This window comes from Etheostoma spectabile, chromosome 17 (assembly GCF_008692095.1).
Source record: "Etheostoma spectabile isolate EspeVRDwgs_2016 chromosome 17, UIUC_Espe_1.0, whole genome shotgun sequence".
NCBI classification, from domain to species: domain Eukaryota; kingdom Metazoa; phylum Chordata; class Actinopteri; order Perciformes; family Percidae; genus Etheostoma; species Etheostoma spectabile.
In genome coordinates this window covers 2,251,977-2,271,808 of record NC_045749.1, presented here as the reverse complement: position 1 = coordinate 2,271,808, position 19,832 = coordinate 2,251,977, and the positions used below count along the sequence as shown (strand labels likewise).

Sequence of the window (19,832 nt, the reverse complement as noted above, 5' to 3'; positions counted from 1 at the left end):
ACTCTTGTTATGAATTGATAATATACATAAAATTGAATTGAATTGTTCAAAGAGAAAGAGATCCGATGATGGGGGGTAAATGGTAATATGTAAAGTTATTACACATAGGCTACCAATTTCACTTTGGTTAATGTAGCACACACCTGCTTTCCCCACTAAACTGTTTTCTTCCTGTTGCGTAGAGAAGAGATGGAGGTTTTAGCGGATTTGGAAAAAGAGAGAGAGACGTTTACAGGCACTGGGAATTTCCTGTTCCAGTTAGTCGCAGCTTTGTACAGTGTAGATACCTGAATTGTAAAGCTCCATTGTGTAATGTTTTGAGTTGATTCTTATCAAAAAAACATCGTCCTTTCACAAATATGTGCTCATTCATGTGTAATAACTTAACCACCAACTAATCAAAGTATTCTCATAAGCGTAGAATATCCCTTTCAGAATAATTCAGAATACATTCGGGCGACTCGCTTGCATGATATGAAATGATCACGGTTTTCAGTATTATCGCGTTATTTGTAAAAGTATGTTCAAAATGTTCAGAAAGCACTGATAGTCCGTTACAACCTGAAATAGTCTCAAAAAGTGTAACAGTGTTTATTATATTACAAAAATATAGGCAATAGGCTTGTAAAAACTTTGAAAACTGGCTTATGAAACACCGGCCCGCTGTGGGGGGGGGGGCGGTAAGAACTAGAACCAGAGATGTCTGACTCTGAGATCCTGGAAGATTTATTTACAACTTAAACAAGAAGTTAACTATGAAGTTGTAGTTGAACATGTGAAGTTGGATGTGTTTCTGAAATATAAGCAAATAATAATGGACATTATAAGCATTTGATTTACTATGAACATTATTTACCAAACTAAATAGTATAGCCACCAGCATATAACAAGAAACAATCAAAGATACACATTAATTTCTCTGTAATAATGAACATAAATGTAACATATTGCTTAGTAACACAAACTGAGAATAAGCCACATCTATTACAGCACACATATCCATAGCGCCGCAAACAGTGTAATACACCTTTAATAGCTAAGCACGTAGCTCCAAAGGCTAGTCTGTCATCTACAGTGGCTTGTATAAGTTTACACACCATGCTCAAGTTGATTAAAAAAAGGAATAAAAAATCCTCTTTTGGAAATTGTTATTATTTATATTTTAATTCCAAAGGCCAACGGAACTATAACAAGATGCATAGTATCCTGATCCATGAAATAACTGGCCTTTAATAATAAAAATCTGCCTGCTTTTGTGGGAATTTAACATAGGGGGGTGTATACCTATGCCCCCTGTATTTTAAGAAAGAAAATTATTTTTTTTTAATTACATTATTCATTCACAAAGAAAATTGGTGTCCTTAAAAGGTTGGATTTTCCTAATTTCTTTTTTAATTAAGGCATTAAGATCAAGTTCCAAAAGATGATTTTTTTTATTCCTCTTTTTAATCAACTTTAGAATGGGTGTGTAAACTTTCTCAAGCCACTGTATATTACATCTGCTAGTTTAAAATGCTAAACTTTTTACAATACATTAAATCCCATGTATTTATATGGCAGAAAATCACACATTTGGGCTGAACAAAATGAAACCCTGATCCCTAAGGAAGATTTTATCTGAACATTATTTAAAAACTCACCCTGCATCTAGAAGATTTGATTAACCCTCATGTTGTCCCCGGGTCAAATTGACCCGTTTTCCTATAATCAGTGTTCTTTTTAATTACCCAAAATAACACGATTGATTCCACACAACGCTCGTTGGCAAGTACAAATCTCTACTTTCATTAATTTTGGGGCGTCTTATTTCATTTTATAGCATTTGGAAATAAAATTTGAAGTGGTTTTGAAATAGTATTGAGTAAAAGTTGACATATTCCAGTCTGTGATTATCATCAACATCCATTCCTTCAATTTTAGTCTCAATAATTCCTAATTTCTGCTTTTCTAACTCAAACATTAGGCATAAATGAGGTTTAATTGACCATAAATTCCCAAATAACTGTAAAACTAAAGTTACTAAGTTAGTGTTATGTAGTGTTGAAAAAGGACAAAAACATTGAAAAAAGTTAAACACGTTGATCGAAAGTGTCAACAAAAATGTTGATTTTCAATTTTGACGGGAAGACAACACGAAGGTTAAGATCAATTTCCGAAAGATGTTTTTTTTTTTTTCTCTCTCTCTTTTTAATCAACTTTAGCACGGGTGTGTAAACTTATGCAAGCCACGGTATCAGCTATGCAATAAGAAACACAGCTACAGCAATATTATCAAGATGATAATATATATCAAGAGAAACGGGCTGTAACCTGACACCACAGCGGAGCCAGGTGAGCTGCAAGAGTTCAAGACGCATGCACACAGGTAACTTAGCAACAGTGGGCTCTTGAACTTTTGACCCGCTGCAGCAGGTTGCTCTGCTCTGCTGGCTCCGCTGTGGTGTCCGGTTACAGCCGGTTTCTACATACGCATTACCAAGGACGGAACTACGGCAAAGCGTGTTTTTTGGTGGAAAAAATACATTTTGGAATATTGGATTGAATGAGTTTGACAATCGACTAGTGTGGACTTCACCTGAATAGAGTGGGGTGGGGTAGTGTGTGTGTGTGTGTGTGTGTGTGTGTGTGTGTGTGTGAGGGTCAGCAGACCCCTCCCAATACGATATCATCACGATACAATATTATTGCAATTTTAAACAAATTGTATTCTGCGATATATTGCAATTTATAACATTCTTTTAATTTTTCCCAATTTCAAATCATGTAAAGGAAACTTTGTCAACATCTGTTTCATTAAAGACATTAAAGTTATAGTCATCTCATAAAGGTGCTGAGGTTCCCACCATGACATGCAGTAGGCCGCTGAGAGGATCTCAGTGAAAACGTCCAGTTCTCAGGATAGAGCAGTGCGAGACCCCCTCTCCTCCTGGGGGAGGGGGGTTCACAGATGTAAACAAACCCATGCATGCGGGACTGCTTGGTTCAGGTGGACAAAACCATCGCTCCGCTGTCACACCTCCGCGAGACACAGAAACCCGAGACGAGAGAATGTTATTTATTTATGTTCAATAAACCTCATTTATAGCAAATTAAATCCAATGTTTTGAGTTAGAAAAGCAGAAATTAGGAATTATTTAGACTAAAAAATAAACTTTTACTCAATAGTATTTTGATAACACTTCAATTCTTTTCTCAAATGCCATACAACTGAATAAGACACACCAAAATTAGTGAAAGTAGAGATGTGTACTTGCCAAAGAGCGTTGTGTGGAATCAATCATGTTATTTTGGGTAATTAAAAAGAACATTTAATATAGGAAAACGGGTCAATTTGACCCAGGGAGGGTTAATGCATACAAACCACCTTGAGTGCACACCGAGTTTCAATGCTGTCTGAACACAGGATGAAAAAGATTAGTTAACACGTATCTGAATGTTACGTAACAACCACTACTTACTCTCATCGTTTTGTTCTCTTCACTTTTATTGATTTGTTGTCTTTAGAAGAATGAGTACGTTGTTTGACGTTTAGCAGCTCAGAGATCTGACTGTGATGATGTTGTCCTTTCGTATCCCTCACACCAGAAATGGAAACAAGTCTCTCATATGCACCATTGAGAATAATAATCACATTACATCACGCACCGTCCTTTTTTTTCTCTCTAACGTGAACCTGCAAAACTTTGCTGCCACAACAATATTTCTTGGTTTCTAAGTCTCCGACAAGAGAAGGTAGAGATGCTGTGGGTCAATTCCATATTTAATATTTGTTTCTGTTCTCATAGAGGGATTAGAGAGGCTGTTAGCCGCCCGGGCAACTTGACCATTTGACACACATTAGCTTCTTTTCATAGCCTCTCAGAGCTGCATTCTGCAGCCTCTAGCTGTGTAATAGCACGCAGCTTGCACGCTAATGGTGCCCCAGTTGAGTGTGTGTGCAGTAAGTGATACAGCAGGGCTCAGTGAGCATTGGCTCATCGCAGCCTCTTTCCTCAGGCCTTTAGCCCACATTCACTGCTCCCTCTGCTTTCTGTTTCCGAGGCCGATTAATCACTCTGTTGAACCTCCGCACAGCTGCCATGCTGCAGCAGCAGAGATGTAGCGGCTCTGCCCCTTTCACGTCAACACGTTTGCCTGATCTCAGGCTGCACCTGCAATTAGGGGTGTAGCGATACATAGATCTGGATCGATATATCGATTCAATGATGCATATTATCGATGCAAAGTGAAATTATCGATACATATCGTCTGTTCTTTTAGAGTCCCACTTCATATTTATTATTTTCATTAAAAAGAGTAGTTGGTTGTTTATTTATGTGGGTCTGAAAGAGCTTATTAATAACATTGTTAAATAACATTGTTAAATCAGCAAAGATATCAACAAGTATCGTATTGTTGTCCAAAGAATCAATATATATTGTATCGCTTTGTGATAAAACGTGTGATTTACAGTGTGATGTTTGGGTTTAAAGTGCCCATATTATGAATAGAAACCCTTTTTCTGGGATTTGGGGGGTTATTTTGTGTCTCTGGTGCTTCCACACGCATACACACTTGGGAAAACACTATCCATGGTGTTTTGAGTGAGATCCGGTTTCTGAATATCCTCTGTCTTCAGTCTCTGGGTGAGCTCTTCAACATCTGCACGGCTTTCTACGTCCCTAGCCGAGGCAAGGTGGCTACCCGTAGCATGCTAGCTCGTTCTCAAATGGAAAACACTGCTCTAACACACATTAGTTGACCAGAATCTCCAAAAGAACTACTTCCTGTCCCTGTTGTGTCCCTGGTCTAGAAGAAGTCTCCCAGCTAGTCCTGCCTTGGATTGACCAAAGCTGGAGAAAGAGTTATCTAGCTGATGGGATCTTACCGAGCTACTGAACATGTGCAGCTTCCAACAAAGATAGTATAGAAGTGAGATGTCTCACTCTGGAGCTGAAACAGAGACCTGAACACACAGGGTGAAACGTCATCAAAAAGATTTTTTTTGAAAATGAAACCATGGAAACCTATTCTGGTACAACCTCAAAATACAATTATGAACCTGAAAATGAGCATAAAATGGGCGCTTTAAAAATATCTTTTTCTACATTTACCCCTTGCGTTCATTGTGTTTCCGAGCCCTTAAAAACAGAGACATTTAGAAACGCTGCTACCCCAGTTTTTGGTTTTCAAAACCAGGGTGTCTTTATAGTCTGGACGGACACAAACGGAGACCTTTAGAAAAAAGGAAACAAACACAGTACAGTATCTACAGTGCCCAAACTTTTGCAGACGCCATTTTTTTGTTTTCTGTTATTTTAAAAGTGTAAATGATGGAAATAAAATCTAACTTTTTGTGACGTATAATACAAATGTCTAATCTGTCATTTGATGCCTTTTGGAGATTATTCCATCTTTTCTTGGCTTCTTTATGCACATTAATTAATATGTAATAGATTTTTACCTGGGGTGCCCAAACTTTCGAGCCCCACTGTATAGAGTCAACACCCCCCGACGTCATCATCTTCATCAATATCATGTCAACATGATAAACAGTAATTATGATCAGCATCATTTGACTATAGGTGTCAGTATGATTATAAGTTACATGCATGTGAAGAGGTATAAAACTAAAATCAGTGTAATGGCTTCAACGCCTCGTGTCATATAGTGTGCTGTAAGAAAGGCTTCAGTTTTGAATTAGATTGTACGGTTTCTTATAATGCTTTTGACTTGAGTTGACGTCTTCATGCAGGGCCAGGTAGAGTTCAGACGTTGGAGAACAATGTAAATATTTGATCACCGAGATTACAAGTTATACACAGAGAAGTGAGTGAACTGCACCCTGGCAACATTCCTGTGAAAGACGTACGGGGAAGTGAAAGAGAATATGTGGTATTTTAAAACCTGAGGTGGACTTTTTTCCATTTGATTACTGAAGCAGTGGCTTTCAGTGTGATCGGCAGGCGTAGGAACATTTTTGTTAAATCTCCGTCTGTGTCGGGGGTTTGGAGCCTCAGCAGCTGGCTCGGATGTCACGCCGTTTCAGAGGAAATCCAGACAGACGGAGAGGAACGGCGGGGAGAAAATAACAGCCCTGCTGGAAAACGTCCACGCTGGCTGTTTATGCTGCGGGTCAGTGGCAGAGACAACCAAATACAATCTGCTGCTTCATTTACACTCCAACTAGGGGCCTAAAGCAACAAACATGGAAAAAAGCATCAAAAGGGATGAAAAAAGGCACAAAAACGTAAGAAAAAGTTAAAAACATTGATAAAAAGCGTCAACAAAAGTGCTGATTTTCAATTTTGATGGGAAGATAACACAAGGGTTAAAATAAATAAATAAATAAATAAATAAAACAATGTTCAACTTTTCACCCCACAATCCAAAATCCACATCTTTCTTCTTTCCTGTTGTGCTTTTTATTTATTTATTTATTTATTTAGCAGCACAACACAGGTGATGGACAAATCAAAAACCACAGTCTACAAAGACTACATTATGTAATAAAAGATGATACATGTGTATAGAGGTTGACCAATTCTTGGCATTTTTTATTCAGGGCAGAAGTGAAGAGCCACTAAGATTTTTTTGTGTTCAGGTGTCATACTTTTTCTTTAGACCTTAAAACAAAGAAATGCTCATTCCACAGTAGAGGGGCTGCAGCTGAGCACATCTGGGCCCTGGTTTTCAACCTGGTTTTTGGAGCGACCAGCCGAAGTTGATCGGCAGACCTAAGTGACCGCGAGAGGATGTAAACTTGTAAGAGGTCTGAGATGTAGCGAGGTACCAACCCATTCAAGGATTTATAAACAAACAATAAGAGCTTAAAATGGACCGTGAGCCAGCGTAGCGAGGCCAGGACTGGTTATCCCTACAAATACCGGTTAAAAGATGAGCGGCCGAGTTTTGTACTAACTGTAAGGGATGTTTCCGTCCTAATTATGCTTTTATATGGAAGTTTGACTCGGGTACAGTCACAAAAAGACCTTACGTCCAGAAACGTCTCTTTCCAAATGTTTTGACAGCAACGTCCTCCCTCATTACATTTTGTTAATTTCTAATAATTCTCAAGGGAACAGTGGGCAGCCAATCACAGCGCCCAGGGTCCAACTCCAACAGCCAGTGCCTTGCTCAAGGACACTGATTGGAGAACCTAGTGCATGTTTTTGATGGTGGGGAAACCGGAGCAAACATACAAACTCCACACAGAAAGGCCCAGAAAGACCTGGTTTTGAACATATCACCTTCTTGCTGTGAGGCCACAGTGCTAACCATTGGGCCACCATGCTGCCACCAGCTGTAATCACCTCCATGGTTAATTATTTACACACACACATCCTGTGCACTCCATTTGGGGAATTAGGTTAGATCCTATCACACTCCCGCTGTGTCTGTCGCATTACATCTTCCGGCTTCTTTCTTGCTCTACTGAACAAAACAAAAGCAACGGTGCCCTGTTACATTTCAAATTTGCAGCTACAGGTTTCTGACACCCTCGGGAATCCAAGCTGCTTCTGATCCGAGGAACGGCTTGATGTTCCCAACACAAAGGGAAACGTTGTGCTTTATTTTTCACTTGCCGAAGTATGAGTAGTGACAACCCAACCTGTTGCATCTGATCTGCTAACACAGCGAGCGGCTCTTTTTCTTCTTTCCAAAAGGCTGAAACATCAAGTTACGGCATTTGAGCATTTATCACATTCCTCTGGCTGATACAGAGAGGTGTGTTCAGGTGCTTTCTGGTTGTGCAGGTCTTACAGGGTGGTGTGTTCAGGTGCTTTCTGGTTGTGCAGGTCTTACAGGGTGGTGTGTTCAGGTGCATTCAGGGTGTGCTGGTCTTACAGGGTGGTGTGTTCAGGTGCATTCCGGGTGTGCGGATCTCACAGGGTGGGGTGTTCAGGTGCATTCCGCGCACTATGCTTGTTACACACAAAGAGACCCACACTATGCTTGTTACACACACAGGGACACACACTATGCTTGTTACTCACACAGGGATGCACACTATGCTTGTTGCACACAAGGGGACAAACACTATGCTTGTTACACACACAGGGACCCACACCATGCTTGTTACACACACAGGGATGCACAATATGCTTGTTACACACACAGGGACAAACACTAAGCTTGTTACACACATACACACACAGGGACGCACACTAAGCTTGTTACACACATACACACACAGGGACGCACACTATGCTTGTTACACAAACACAGGGACGCACACTATGCTTGTTACACACACACAGGGACGCACACTATGCTTGTTACACACACACAGGGACACACACTATGCTTGTTACACACACACAAGAATGCACAATATGCTTGTTACACACAAGAATGCACACTATGCTTGTTACTCACTCAGGCACACACATTATACTTGTTACACACACAAGCACAATAATCACAAAGCAATTATTTGATCAACAGAAACGTTATTGCCAACTAATTTGTTAATCAATAATTCAATCTAGTTGTTTTTCATGCAAAAATAACTAATAAAATGCGGTTTCTTGCTCTTTTCCGTTTTATATCATAGTAAAGGGGACATTTTTGAAAAGACACTTAAAGACATCACCTTGGACTTTTTTTTTTTTTACCATTTTATGACATTTCATAGACCAAACGATTAATTGATTTATCACGTAAACGTTCGGCAGAGTAAGTGATAATGCAAATGAACAGTTAGTTAGTTAGTTAAAAAAACAAAACGTTAACGTAGAGTCCGACCCAGTTCATACAAAGAGACGCTCCTTCCAGCTGGTGAATAGGCAGAAAGTTGAGAAAATAACTTCCTCTTTTCTATTTGTGATGTCTCGTTTCACTTGTTGCACAACAACTAGAAGAGGAAGAAGGAAGAAGGACGCTTTGCAGCATATTTCTACTTCACTAAATCTCTGACGGAAATATTGTGCTTATTATAAATCTCACATCTTTTCCAAATGAATATTTTTCACACACAAAACACTTATTCTGAAAAGGCTCTCGTCCGTCTTTTTAAACAGTTGTTAGATTTTGGTGTCCACGGAGTATTTAATGATGTGTAAAAAACTAAACATTGTGCATAAATCAACAAATTCCTGGAGGCGGGGCATCGAAAAAGTCCAAGCTTGTAAGAAAAAGGCGACAATTATGAAGTTATTATTTGATTAATTGATTAGTTGTCAACTGTTAAAATAATCAGTTTAAACCATTTTTTTTTTTTATTAATCAAAGAAGTCATAATTCTCGACATTTGACAATCAAAGTAATTGTTAGTTGCAGCCCTAGAAAACCGCCCACAAATAAACAATAAAAGAAAATAATATGGCACATTCATATACAAATCAATGAAAACATTCATTGTGATATTAACTGGTCCAAGGTTTGGTTTTTGAAGAAGGTCTCAAGTGGATCCTAACAAAACCACTTCAGAGGGAAGAGAGTGGAGCCTGGGGGGGAGGAGGACTAATATTTGCTTTGCTGTCTGCTTGGGCCGCAGCGTGTGTGTGTGTGTGTCCGTGTGTGTCCGTGTGTGTGTGTGTGTGTGTGTGTGTGTGTGTGTGTGTGTGTGTGTATGTGTCAGTATGTTTCAGTATGTCTGTGTGTGTCTGTTTCCGTGTGTGTGTGTGTGTGTGTCCCTATGTGTCCGTGTGTGTGTATGTCTGTGTCAGTGTGTTTCAGTATGTCTGTGTGTCTGTGTCCGTGTGTGTGTGCCTGTGTCTGTGTGTGTCAGTGTGCGTGTGTGTCTGTGTGTTTGTGTTTGTGTGTCTTTGTGTCTGTGTGTGTCCGTGTGCCTGTGTGTCTGTGTGTGTGCCTGTGTGTCCGTGTGTGTGTGTCAGTGTGCCTGTGTGTCCGTGTGTTTCAGTGTGAGTGTATGTGTGCGTGTGTGTCCGTGTCCTTGTGTCGGTGTGTGTCCGTGTGTGTGTCCGTGCCCTTGTTTGTGTGTGTGTGTCTGTGTCCGTGTCCGTGTCCGTGTGTGTGTGTGTGTGTGTGTGTGTGTTCATTTCCTTCTTAAGATTCCTCCCGTTTCTCTCTCTCCGTCCCCCTTCTCTCCTCCCTCCAGCTGACCAGAAACCGTTGATCTTGCAGCTTTTCTTTCCTTCCAGCATCTTTAAAAACTGCTGCAGCTGCATGACTGCGGTTAGAATGACGATGGCCGATTCGTTCACTACATTACGTCTTCACTCTTTATTTCTTCCCTCCATTTGTTCTTTGAGGAAGTGAATAATTTTTCCGCAGCTTTTGCGTCTGACAGTCAGGACCGTTACATGTTAGAAGCCACTTGGATGGTTATGAAATCCTCTGAAATTACAACGTGATTCAGTTTTTTGAAAATGATTCACAGAATGGGAGTTTGTAAGAAAGACTGACTGAACAATAAGGAACATTTACAGAAGTAAATCATGATAATGGTAATTGGTAATGGTAATTTTGAAGTATATCCAGAAGCTCCAGAGAAGATATTGTAGTAATGAGTCCAGTTCTCTCTCAGTGTAAGAATATTGTTTTGGTTCGAGTTCAGCATGGCAGTAATAATAATACAACCTATTGTTTCTGTCTCTCTTTTTCAGGAGCCTGTTTTCTAGGAAACCCAAAGAGCCCAAGGCGTCATCCCATAATGCAACAGGGTGGCGCCTGTTTGGCAAGACAGCAGCCAGAGAGGAGGATCCAACTACAGACCCCGACTCGACATTATCCACACAGCAGGTTGGCTCTTTAAACGCATCATCATCTGGTCCCGGGTGGAAACAGCTTCAGGCTGGGGAGGTCTGGTCGAAGTCTGCATCACGTTTTTCTGGTTCAGTGTGGTTGGCCTGCACAATTAATCGTTATAAAATCACGATCTCTATTCACCCTGTTCACAATTTGATTTTTAAATGAATTTGATAAAAAAAAAAATTATTAAATTATTTTAATATATATATATTTTTAATGACTTTGTTTCTCATTTAATTATGTGAGCCAAATGCATCCCAAACGCTACTACTTTCTCCTGAGTGTTAAACAGACTGTATAAAATAGGTTTTTCCTTCTCTCCATTGCGCCGCTGTGTTTACAGGCTAGTGGCGATGAGCAATGTGCTGTAGGTGCCAAAAAAAATCTATGGCAGAGAATCGTGATATCCTTTCCAAGCAAAAACCTTGTGATTCATATTTCCCCCCGAATCGTGCAGGCCTAATTTGAAACTCTTCTGGTTGAATTATCAGAACAGAAAAATGAGCAACAACTAGGGCTCTTGGAACCTGTTGAGCATGCGGGGCATTTACGTTTGAGTGATGCAGCGTCCAGCAAGTTATCAACCCTGTGAGGGCTGTAATTGGTCGGCTTGATGCTCCAGAGCCATTCAGAGGCTAATGCGGTTAGCCTGCATCTGTTTACACACAACATGGTGCACTGAAGAGACTGTAAAATGGATTTTGTGTGTGTGTACGTGTGTGTTTGTGGTCCCAGTCTCAGGTTCCTGGTTACATTTAATTAGATGAGGATCGATTTTCATAGCAGGCGTCAGTGTGTGTTACAGCTGCTTCCACACAAATCCTTCAGATGGAGCTCTTCTTGGCACAATCCCATCTTGCTGAATAAGCCTTGCTGAAGACGGCAGGACGTCCCCTACTCTTTCTTCTACCAGCCCCCCAGGGTGGATGTCTGACCTTACTGAGCAGTGTGAGGGCAGAGGAGACTAAGAACTAACAGCAAACCATTTGGCCTCTGCACTTGCTCTGCTCACATGATGGCAGCCAGAGTCAGATGATTCATCAGGAAAGGAGCCAACCATGTGTGGTTTGGACTGTAGTTGGTTGACACGTCAGATACAAAACTGTAGAGAAGAAAAAGAAGGAGAAGAAGGAGTAGGAGGGCTGACTTTGACAGTTTCTATTGAATTCAGTTTGTGCAGCAACGCAGGAAATAGCTCAGAGGCTCTGAGGGACAAACAGGGATTGCTAGAAACTAGATTTACTAGATTTTTGCCCAAATGATAATCCTAAAACTTGATTTATAGTTCTGCTTGAAGCTACGCTGTAGGTCCAAGTAGATATGGACACTACGCCATGAACTGACGTGGACATGTCCACGTCAGTTCATGGACTGATGTGGACATCTCCAGAAATGTAACTACACGTCATGGCGACACAGACCGCTCTGCATAGAGTCTACATATTTCTTTTTAAAATAATTTCTGCAGTTTGCACTTTTGCATCTTAATGTGACTTCTCTGCTATAATATCTTTCTAATAAACTCTAAAGATACTTTTTTTTAAAACTGCAATATTTCACTCAGGGATTTCCTGAGAATGTAGCTGTCGTTCTTTTTTATAGTTTTTTTTTTTTTTGTGTTTAGTTCAATGAACCGAGTGTACTTCCTAAATATCTGTTATGTATTGCAAGTATTGCAAAATCCAAATTTTTGAATTAAGCATAAGATCAATTTCCCCCCCCCCAAAATGATTCCACTTTTTAATCAACTTTAGCTGGATGTGTGAACTCTTCAAGCCGCTGTATGTGATGACAAGGCAGCACCAGTTGAGTTTGTCATCTCCGAGTCAAAACGTGAACTTAGTCTCCCTCTGCTGGCGATGCTGACGCTCAGAACTATCAGTGTATGAAAGGCTTTGTTGTGTTGTTGACCCACAGCTGCCCCCCCCCCCCCCCCCCCCCCCCCCCCCTTCCTGTGGAATGGACTGTTATTGTGCGTTGCTTTTTTCGACGTTAGACCCAAATATATTCAAGTATACACTTGCACACGGACACACACATTGGCATTCATTAGGACAGCTAGACACGGACATTCGCCCGTAAACGACGTTGACACACACACACCACACACACACACACACACACACCACACACCACACCCAACACACACAGAGTCACACACAGAGTCACACACAGACGGAAATTTATTCAGACTTTGTGCAGTTTTCTCCTTTATCAAATCAACGCTTCTCTTTGTACCAAACAGAACAATTACCCTCTGTGTGTGTGTGTTTTTGTGTGTTTGTGTGTGTGTGTGTAGGCCTGTTGTTTAGATATTTGTAGATTGTTGTTCCGTATGACCCAACCTTAACTACGTAATATACATATTTTATAGTAAAACGGTGTTAACAAAGATGACAGTAACTGTATAATAATAAAAATAAAAAAGTTTAACATAAGGTGCTTTTTACTGTTTTCCATCTTATTGTGCGTTATATGTATTCTATTTTCATCTTTTTTTATATATACAGCACACAAAAATCGTATCAAAATGTCCGTTAGTAGCTTCGCATCACACAATACCCATCTGCAGAGGAAGGTTGCCCACTTGTTGTCGAATTATATATCTTTCTGTTCTGTTCTTTCTGTCATTCTGTTTTGTCATGATAAGTTATGGTTATTGTTAGGGTTAATGCGTCATGACAGTGTCATGTGAGGGTCTTATGTACAGTGTCATGAACACATGACACTTTACAGTGTCACTCTTATGTAGAAACCTTCAAGTAAAGTGTTACCAGATATTGTTTAGAGGCTGTTCTGGAAGAATCCCTTACTCAGAAGATTTGAAAAATTAAAATCTAATTTCCCAGGCCTGGGAAAGACACAGAATTAGTAAAATCCTTGAAAGTTTGGGAAAGGTTTTGGAATTGTTTTGTTTAATGAAATGAAATTGTTACCTTAATCTTCAGTGGATAACCATACAACCTTACTTTCTGTAGCTCTTGACCTACCACGTACATGTCTTTGTTTTACTTCCGTCTCTCCCTTTGTTTATGCCAGATAGCTGAAATTATGTTTGAGTAGAGATTAAATCTGATATGTTTTAATAATGACCTGTAAGTGTGCATTTAATATGTAATGGCTTTCTAATGACTCATACATCTTGTAGTAGAGAAGTCATCGGAACAGTTTAGAAATGTTGGAAACCCGTCAACATGCTTGAGCTTTTCAGAAAGATGGATTAAAGAAACCTTCCAGAAGCTAAAGGAAAATAATCTAGAGAAAGGATGTCCGCCTGTCTTTGTTTAGTGTCCGCCGGAGGAGCAGGAGACAGACTCCGAAGTGTCCCCGTGTCCTCAGCTTCCCCCGGCTGCCGGCAGGAGGAAGAACCTGGAGTTTGAGCCGCTCTCCACCACGGCTCTCATCCTGGAGGACCGGCCAGCGTGAGTACACGCACACACGCATGCACACACACACACACAGACAGACACACAAACACCCGCGCACACAGACATGCACACATGTGCACACACAGACACACATGCACGCACGCACGCACACACACACACACACACACACACACGCACACACACACAAAACACACACACACACAGACATGCACAAACACACACACACACACACACATACATGCACACACGCACACACACAGACATGCACGGACACATGCACACACGCAAAAATATTTCATCACAGGAGCACTACCGAGATCCTGAGCCACGCGGCCCTTCAGCCGCTGCCGGAGAGCGAGAGGCAGCGGGTAGAGGAGGGTGAAGCGACCCTCCTGCCCGCTGCCTCTCACTCTCAAGCTGTGCTGTGCTCTCGTGGGTGCTGTGCTCCCGTGGGTGCTGTGCTCCCGTGGGTGCTGTGCTCTCGTGGGTGCTGTGCTCCCGTGGGTGCTGTGTTGTGGCTTATCACGGTCGACTGTCGGTCATCATCAGACAAACATGTAGCACCAACTCCTCATCTGTCCAGACAGAATAGTCAGCTTTTGTTGTTCGCTTCACCATGTTTTGGCGCTACTAGGGAGAGAAGGAGGAGGAGGAGGAGGAGAGGGAGAGAGGAAGAGGAGGAGAAGGAGAGAAGCAGAGGGAAGGTTGTCTGCTGGCTCGCTGACTTGGTGGTGTTGTGCTGCAGTGCGAGACAGTGCCACCTAGCTGCCTTGTGGGCATACTACATTGAATTTTACACAATTTTGCTTCACCATATTCACGCAGATCCCCCCCCTCTCAAAACTCTAGTCTACACGAGGAATAACGCCACTGTTCAGATCCTTTCCGTCTAAACATAGCCTAAAATGTTGGCATATGTTCTTACCTCTAGTTTGGTGAAAATGTAACGTTGGCACCAGAAGTGATGTTGTTGCATGAATCAAATGAGCTTTTTGTATGGTGGCCTTTTTACAACAGAACCACAATAAACGTAAACAATAGAGGTGTTGCCGTGTGGCCTGTAGATGTGAATGCTCAGGTTACATGCCTTGTCAGACGTGTTAATATGGACAGAGATTAGTTAGTACTATCCAGTAGTACTGGAGATAAAACTCCTGTGTGGACAGAGATTGTTTTTTGTCTCAAAACTTAAAAAATGAAAGTGTAGTAGTGTGGACGGAGCCTAAGTGGCTGATTTCCTGTCTGACTCAGATTCTTTGTCCCTCAGGAACTTGCCTGCCAAATCTCTGGAGGAAACTCAGAGACACAAAATGGAGTACGAGGAGATGGTTGCAGGAGCAAAGAGGAGAGGTAAACACACACACACGCACACGCACACGCACACGCACACAGCACAGAGCACAGGCTCAAGTGTCTGGAACCTCTTTACTTGCCAAAAAACAGGAAAGAGTTTGTTGCAAGGACAATTTTCCACACGTTGTTTGATAGCCTGCTTTGATTTGATTGGCTCAGACAGTCAAATAAACAGACTTAAGCGCAATCAAAACGTGGTGCCGTCTCACTCCATCTCTGTCTCCCTCTCTCTCCCTCAGAAATGAAGGAAGCCCAGAGGAAGAAGCGTCAGATGAAGGAGAGGCACCGACAGGAGGACAGCATCTCCAATGCCATGGTCGTCTGGAACAACGAGATCCTGCCGCACTGGGACACCATGTACGTCTCTCTCTCAGTACACAGTCTCTCTGTGGTCATTTGGGCTGTCTTTGTAGTCAGTTTGTGTCTCTTTGTGGTGATTTTGCATCACTTTCAACCGTTATTATCACCATATCGGTGTCTAACACGTTGAAAAAGCTCGAGCAGATAACATAAACTACACCCAAAAAAGCTTAAAGTCAGAACTTGGTAATGAAGTTAAACTACAATCATTAGATCTGAGAAAAGTCTTTTAGTTACATTCATTGGATGCTGCCTAAAACCGCCCGGGTGCTGCTCCTAAACCATATAATGGCTTGTCTAACATGTTTATTTTGCTTATTTTGTGTGTGTGTGTGTGTGTGTGTTTGTGTGTGTAGGAAGGGAACGAGGCGGGTCAGGGATCTCTGGTGGCAGGGACTTCCTCCCAGTGTCCGAGGGAAAGTGTGGAGCCTCGCCATCGGCAATGAGCTCAACATCACACCAGGTACAAACTGACACACACACACACACACACACACACACACACACACACACACACACACACACACACACACAAGCTTTAAATACAGTTTTCTCCCGTTCAGCAAAGCCCATGTGCAGGCTAGACAATGTTGCCTTGGTTTCTGCTTGAATATACAGAAAACTGGCTTTAGCTTTTTTTTTATTTCTCTTTTTAATCAACTTTAGCATGGGTATGTAAACACAACTGTATATATATATATATATATATATATATATATATATATATATATATATATATATATATATATATATTTGTGTCACATGTCAAAGTAAAAACTGGATTAATGGTTTGTGTGTCTGTCTTTGTGCAGAGCTGTATGAGATCTTCCTGTCCAGAGCCAAAGAGAAGTGGAGGAGTTACAGTGAAACCAGTTCAGTCAACGACAGTGAGAGTGGTACGACACAGCACCAGTCTGAACTCTAACCCCCGTTCTCCACTGGGCGCGTCTGTGCTGGGTTCTCAGAACGTCTCAGAACCGGAGTGTATTGCTGCTCGACACGCAGAATATATTGTCTCAACAAGTACTTTACAGAACAATCCTGTGTTTATTATTATTAATGGTTAAGGGCCAAATTGACCCATTTCAAATTTTTAAAAGAAGAAAAATGGTACAGTACATTTTTCTACCTGAAAATCAATGGCCTTAGATGTGATAAACATGTATTTCTGACTCAGAAAATTATTTTGGATATGACCACTTATGTTTTTTTCCATAGTGTAATTTGAACAGGAATTATAACCTTATGACAAAAAACAAATCCCGCTTCCATTTTTAATTGTTCTTCTAGTAGAGACTGATTGCATTATACATATATGTTATCTAAATTGTCTAAAATTGAGATAAAAAAACAAAATTTGTTAATAGATTATGAAGTAAAAATGTATTTCAGAATTGTTTTTAAAACCCCAAATAAGTCACGGGTCAGTTTGACCCGAGGGATACGAGAGGGTCCCAAAAATGAAGACAATTCAAGGGTTAAGCTAGCATCTACCTTCCACTTCAGCACTCCTGCAGTTAAACTCCATGTCTTCTCTTTTCAGGCGTTGTCTTTATCTTAACAACTACTGTAAAACAAAGCCATGCATCTTTGATCCGTGTCGTTCATAGCTGGACTACACATAAAAAACCATTTAACTGTGCGGACTAATTACTTTGATGGTAGAAGTACAAATATCCAGGAAAAATGACCTAAACAAACGGAATCGGCAATGAACAGGCTGGCAAAACGCTCCGCTTATGATACGCTCCCGATGTAGCCTCACATAGCCAGACGTCCCTCCACAGCGCTGGGGAGTAGGGTCAACTAGTCCATACAGCATTCTGGGATGGGAGAAAAACGTGCTCTGGTTTATTGGCATTTCTTCAATGGTCTTGGGCGGGGCTAAGCGCCGGACGGAGCCACGGCGCCGCTGCTAAATAGTCTCAGGAAGGAAGTTGTTTTGGTGGAACGTTCAAAGTGGTTTTTAGTTTTAGTTGTGCAACAGAAACTCTGACTGGACAGATAGTCTAGCTAGCTGTCTGGATTTACCCTGCAGAGATCTGAGGACCAGGTAACCATAGTCCTCAGAAATCCACCGGGGGTTAGAACGCCAACACAGAGGCAAAAGACGGTGACGGACATCCGAAAAGGGGACAAAAATGCAACAAAAGGCATTGAAAAGGTGTCAAAAAGTTGACAAAAAGGTGACAAGGAGGAGGGAGAGAGGGAGAGAGGAGGAGGAGGAGGAGGAGGAGGAGGAGGAGGAGCAGGAGCCTGGTTGGCTTTGTTCCAGACATAAAACTCTTTTTATTAGCAATTTTTGAAAGTCAATGGGACACTTGAACGGGAAAGTCCTTTTCAAAAAGCAGAGCTGTGGTCGGTCGCTATGGAGCTCTATTCAGGTCTGAAACAAGTCTACAGTATGACATTAAACTTTCCTCTTGTGTGTTTCCCTGGTAGACGGAGGAGCGTCTCTGGCTGACAGAGAGTCCAGTCTGGATCTCATCAAGCTGGACATTTCCAGAACCTTCCCCTCTCTCTTCATCTTCCAGAAGGTATTTGATCTGTAGCAGGTGCCATGTTTTATCTGTGTGTGTGTGTGTGTGTGTGTGTGTGTGTGTGTGTGTGTGTGTGTGTGTGTGTGTGTGTGTGTGTGTGTGTGTCCGCGCGTGCATGTGTGTGTGCGCATGTGTTTTGTGTGTACGTGCGCGCGCGCGTCCGTGCGTGTATATGCTCTCTGTCTATTAATCAGTACCACCCTTTCTTTTCTCTGCAGGGCGGCCCCTACCATGATCTCCTCCACAGCGTGCTGGGGGCCTACACCTGTTACAGACCTGACATTGGCTACGTGAGTTTGATTTTTCCTCCACCCTCAAAAGATAATAGTTGATATTTAGTTGTTTACAGTCAGAATTGTGTTATATTTCATCTTTGAAGTGTCTTTCCCCTGTTTATTGCGCAAAGCCCGACGCAATTGTCTTTGCTAGTAACACCTACGCAGTTGTTGATTTCCCGTCCAGCGCCCACTTTGTTTGAATAGAAAAGGCACCTGCGCCCATCTCTGGACCCATGGGCGTGCTGGTCTTACAGGGAGGTGTGTTCAGGTGCATTCTGAGCGTTTTGCTATCTTGAGGCAGCGGAAATTGATCGCGCCATCGACCAACAAAAACCTCTACACTCAATAACCCGGCATTTCATTTTTATTTTAACTGCACAATGGTAAAATACTCTTAGGCTCATGCACAGCGCACACACACACATGCAAAAGATTACAAATAAATATATGCAAATCCTTTATGACACTGTCCGACGGCCAATTATCTGGTTGGTGCATTTAGATCGTTAAAATAGGGCCCTAAAGCTACACAACTCTTTAACACATGCACAAATTTATACTAGAGCTACAAAACGTTTTCACACATACATGAAATAATTCTTCAGCTAAACAATGTGTTTGCACATACACAAAGTAATTCAACAGTGACACGTTTTTACAAGCTCAACATATTAATGACCCTCAGTTGATTCCATAGCTCCACTGTTTTTAAATCCCGTCTTTAAACTAATCTTTATTCTCAGACTTTGAAAACACTTTTTATATTATTGTCAAGTCTTTTAAAGTAGTTTTATTGTGTTATTTTCATGGTTTTCTTGAATTCTACGACACTTTGGTAAACACTTGTTTTTGAATGTGATCCTTGCTATAAACAAACTACCAAACACACATTAATCCAAACGGCCAGTCTTCAGTCCTCCCTGCTGATCTGGAGTCTGTGTCCCCGTCGTGTTTCAGGTCCAGGGCATGTCGTTCATCGCTGCTGTGCTGATCCTCAACCTGGAGGAGGCCGAAGCCTTCATCACCTTCGCCAACCTGCTCAACAAACCCTGTCAGATGGCCTTCTTCAGAGTGGACCACGAACTGGTACACAAAAAGACACAATAGTTATTCACAGTACTCAGTTTGATCACCTTGATGTGATTCTCATCTTCCAGTGTGGCCCTTGACCTACATCCTCTCTTTACTCTGTCTGTCTGTCTGTCTGTCTGTCTGTC

General features: G+C 41.5%; 1 protein-coding gene across 2 annotated transcripts in view; it reads left to right on the top strand.

Annotated features, from left to right (window-relative positions):
- The window catches only part of LOC116704993 (TBC1 domain family member 12), a 25,399-nt gene that overhangs the window by 2,768 nt on the left and 2,799 nt on the right, over positions 1-19,832 (top strand). For both annotated transcript variants that reach the window (XM_032540818.1, XM_032540819.1), the window contains exons 2-10: positions 10,551-10,686; positions 13,984-14,117; positions 15,352-15,434; positions 15,677-15,794; positions 16,154-16,260; positions 16,610-16,693; positions 18,240-18,334; positions 18,556-18,627; positions 19,573-19,701. In XM_032540818.1, coding sequence (XP_032396709.1) covers positions 10,551-10,686; positions 13,984-14,117; positions 15,352-15,434; positions 15,677-15,794; positions 16,154-16,260; positions 16,610-16,693; positions 18,240-18,334; positions 18,556-18,627; positions 19,573-19,701 — 958 coding nt within the window. The remainder of the gene's footprint in view (positions 1-10,550; positions 10,687-13,983; positions 14,118-15,351; positions 15,435-15,676; positions 15,795-16,153; positions 16,261-16,609; positions 16,694-18,239; positions 18,335-18,555; positions 18,628-19,572; positions 19,702-19,832) is intronic.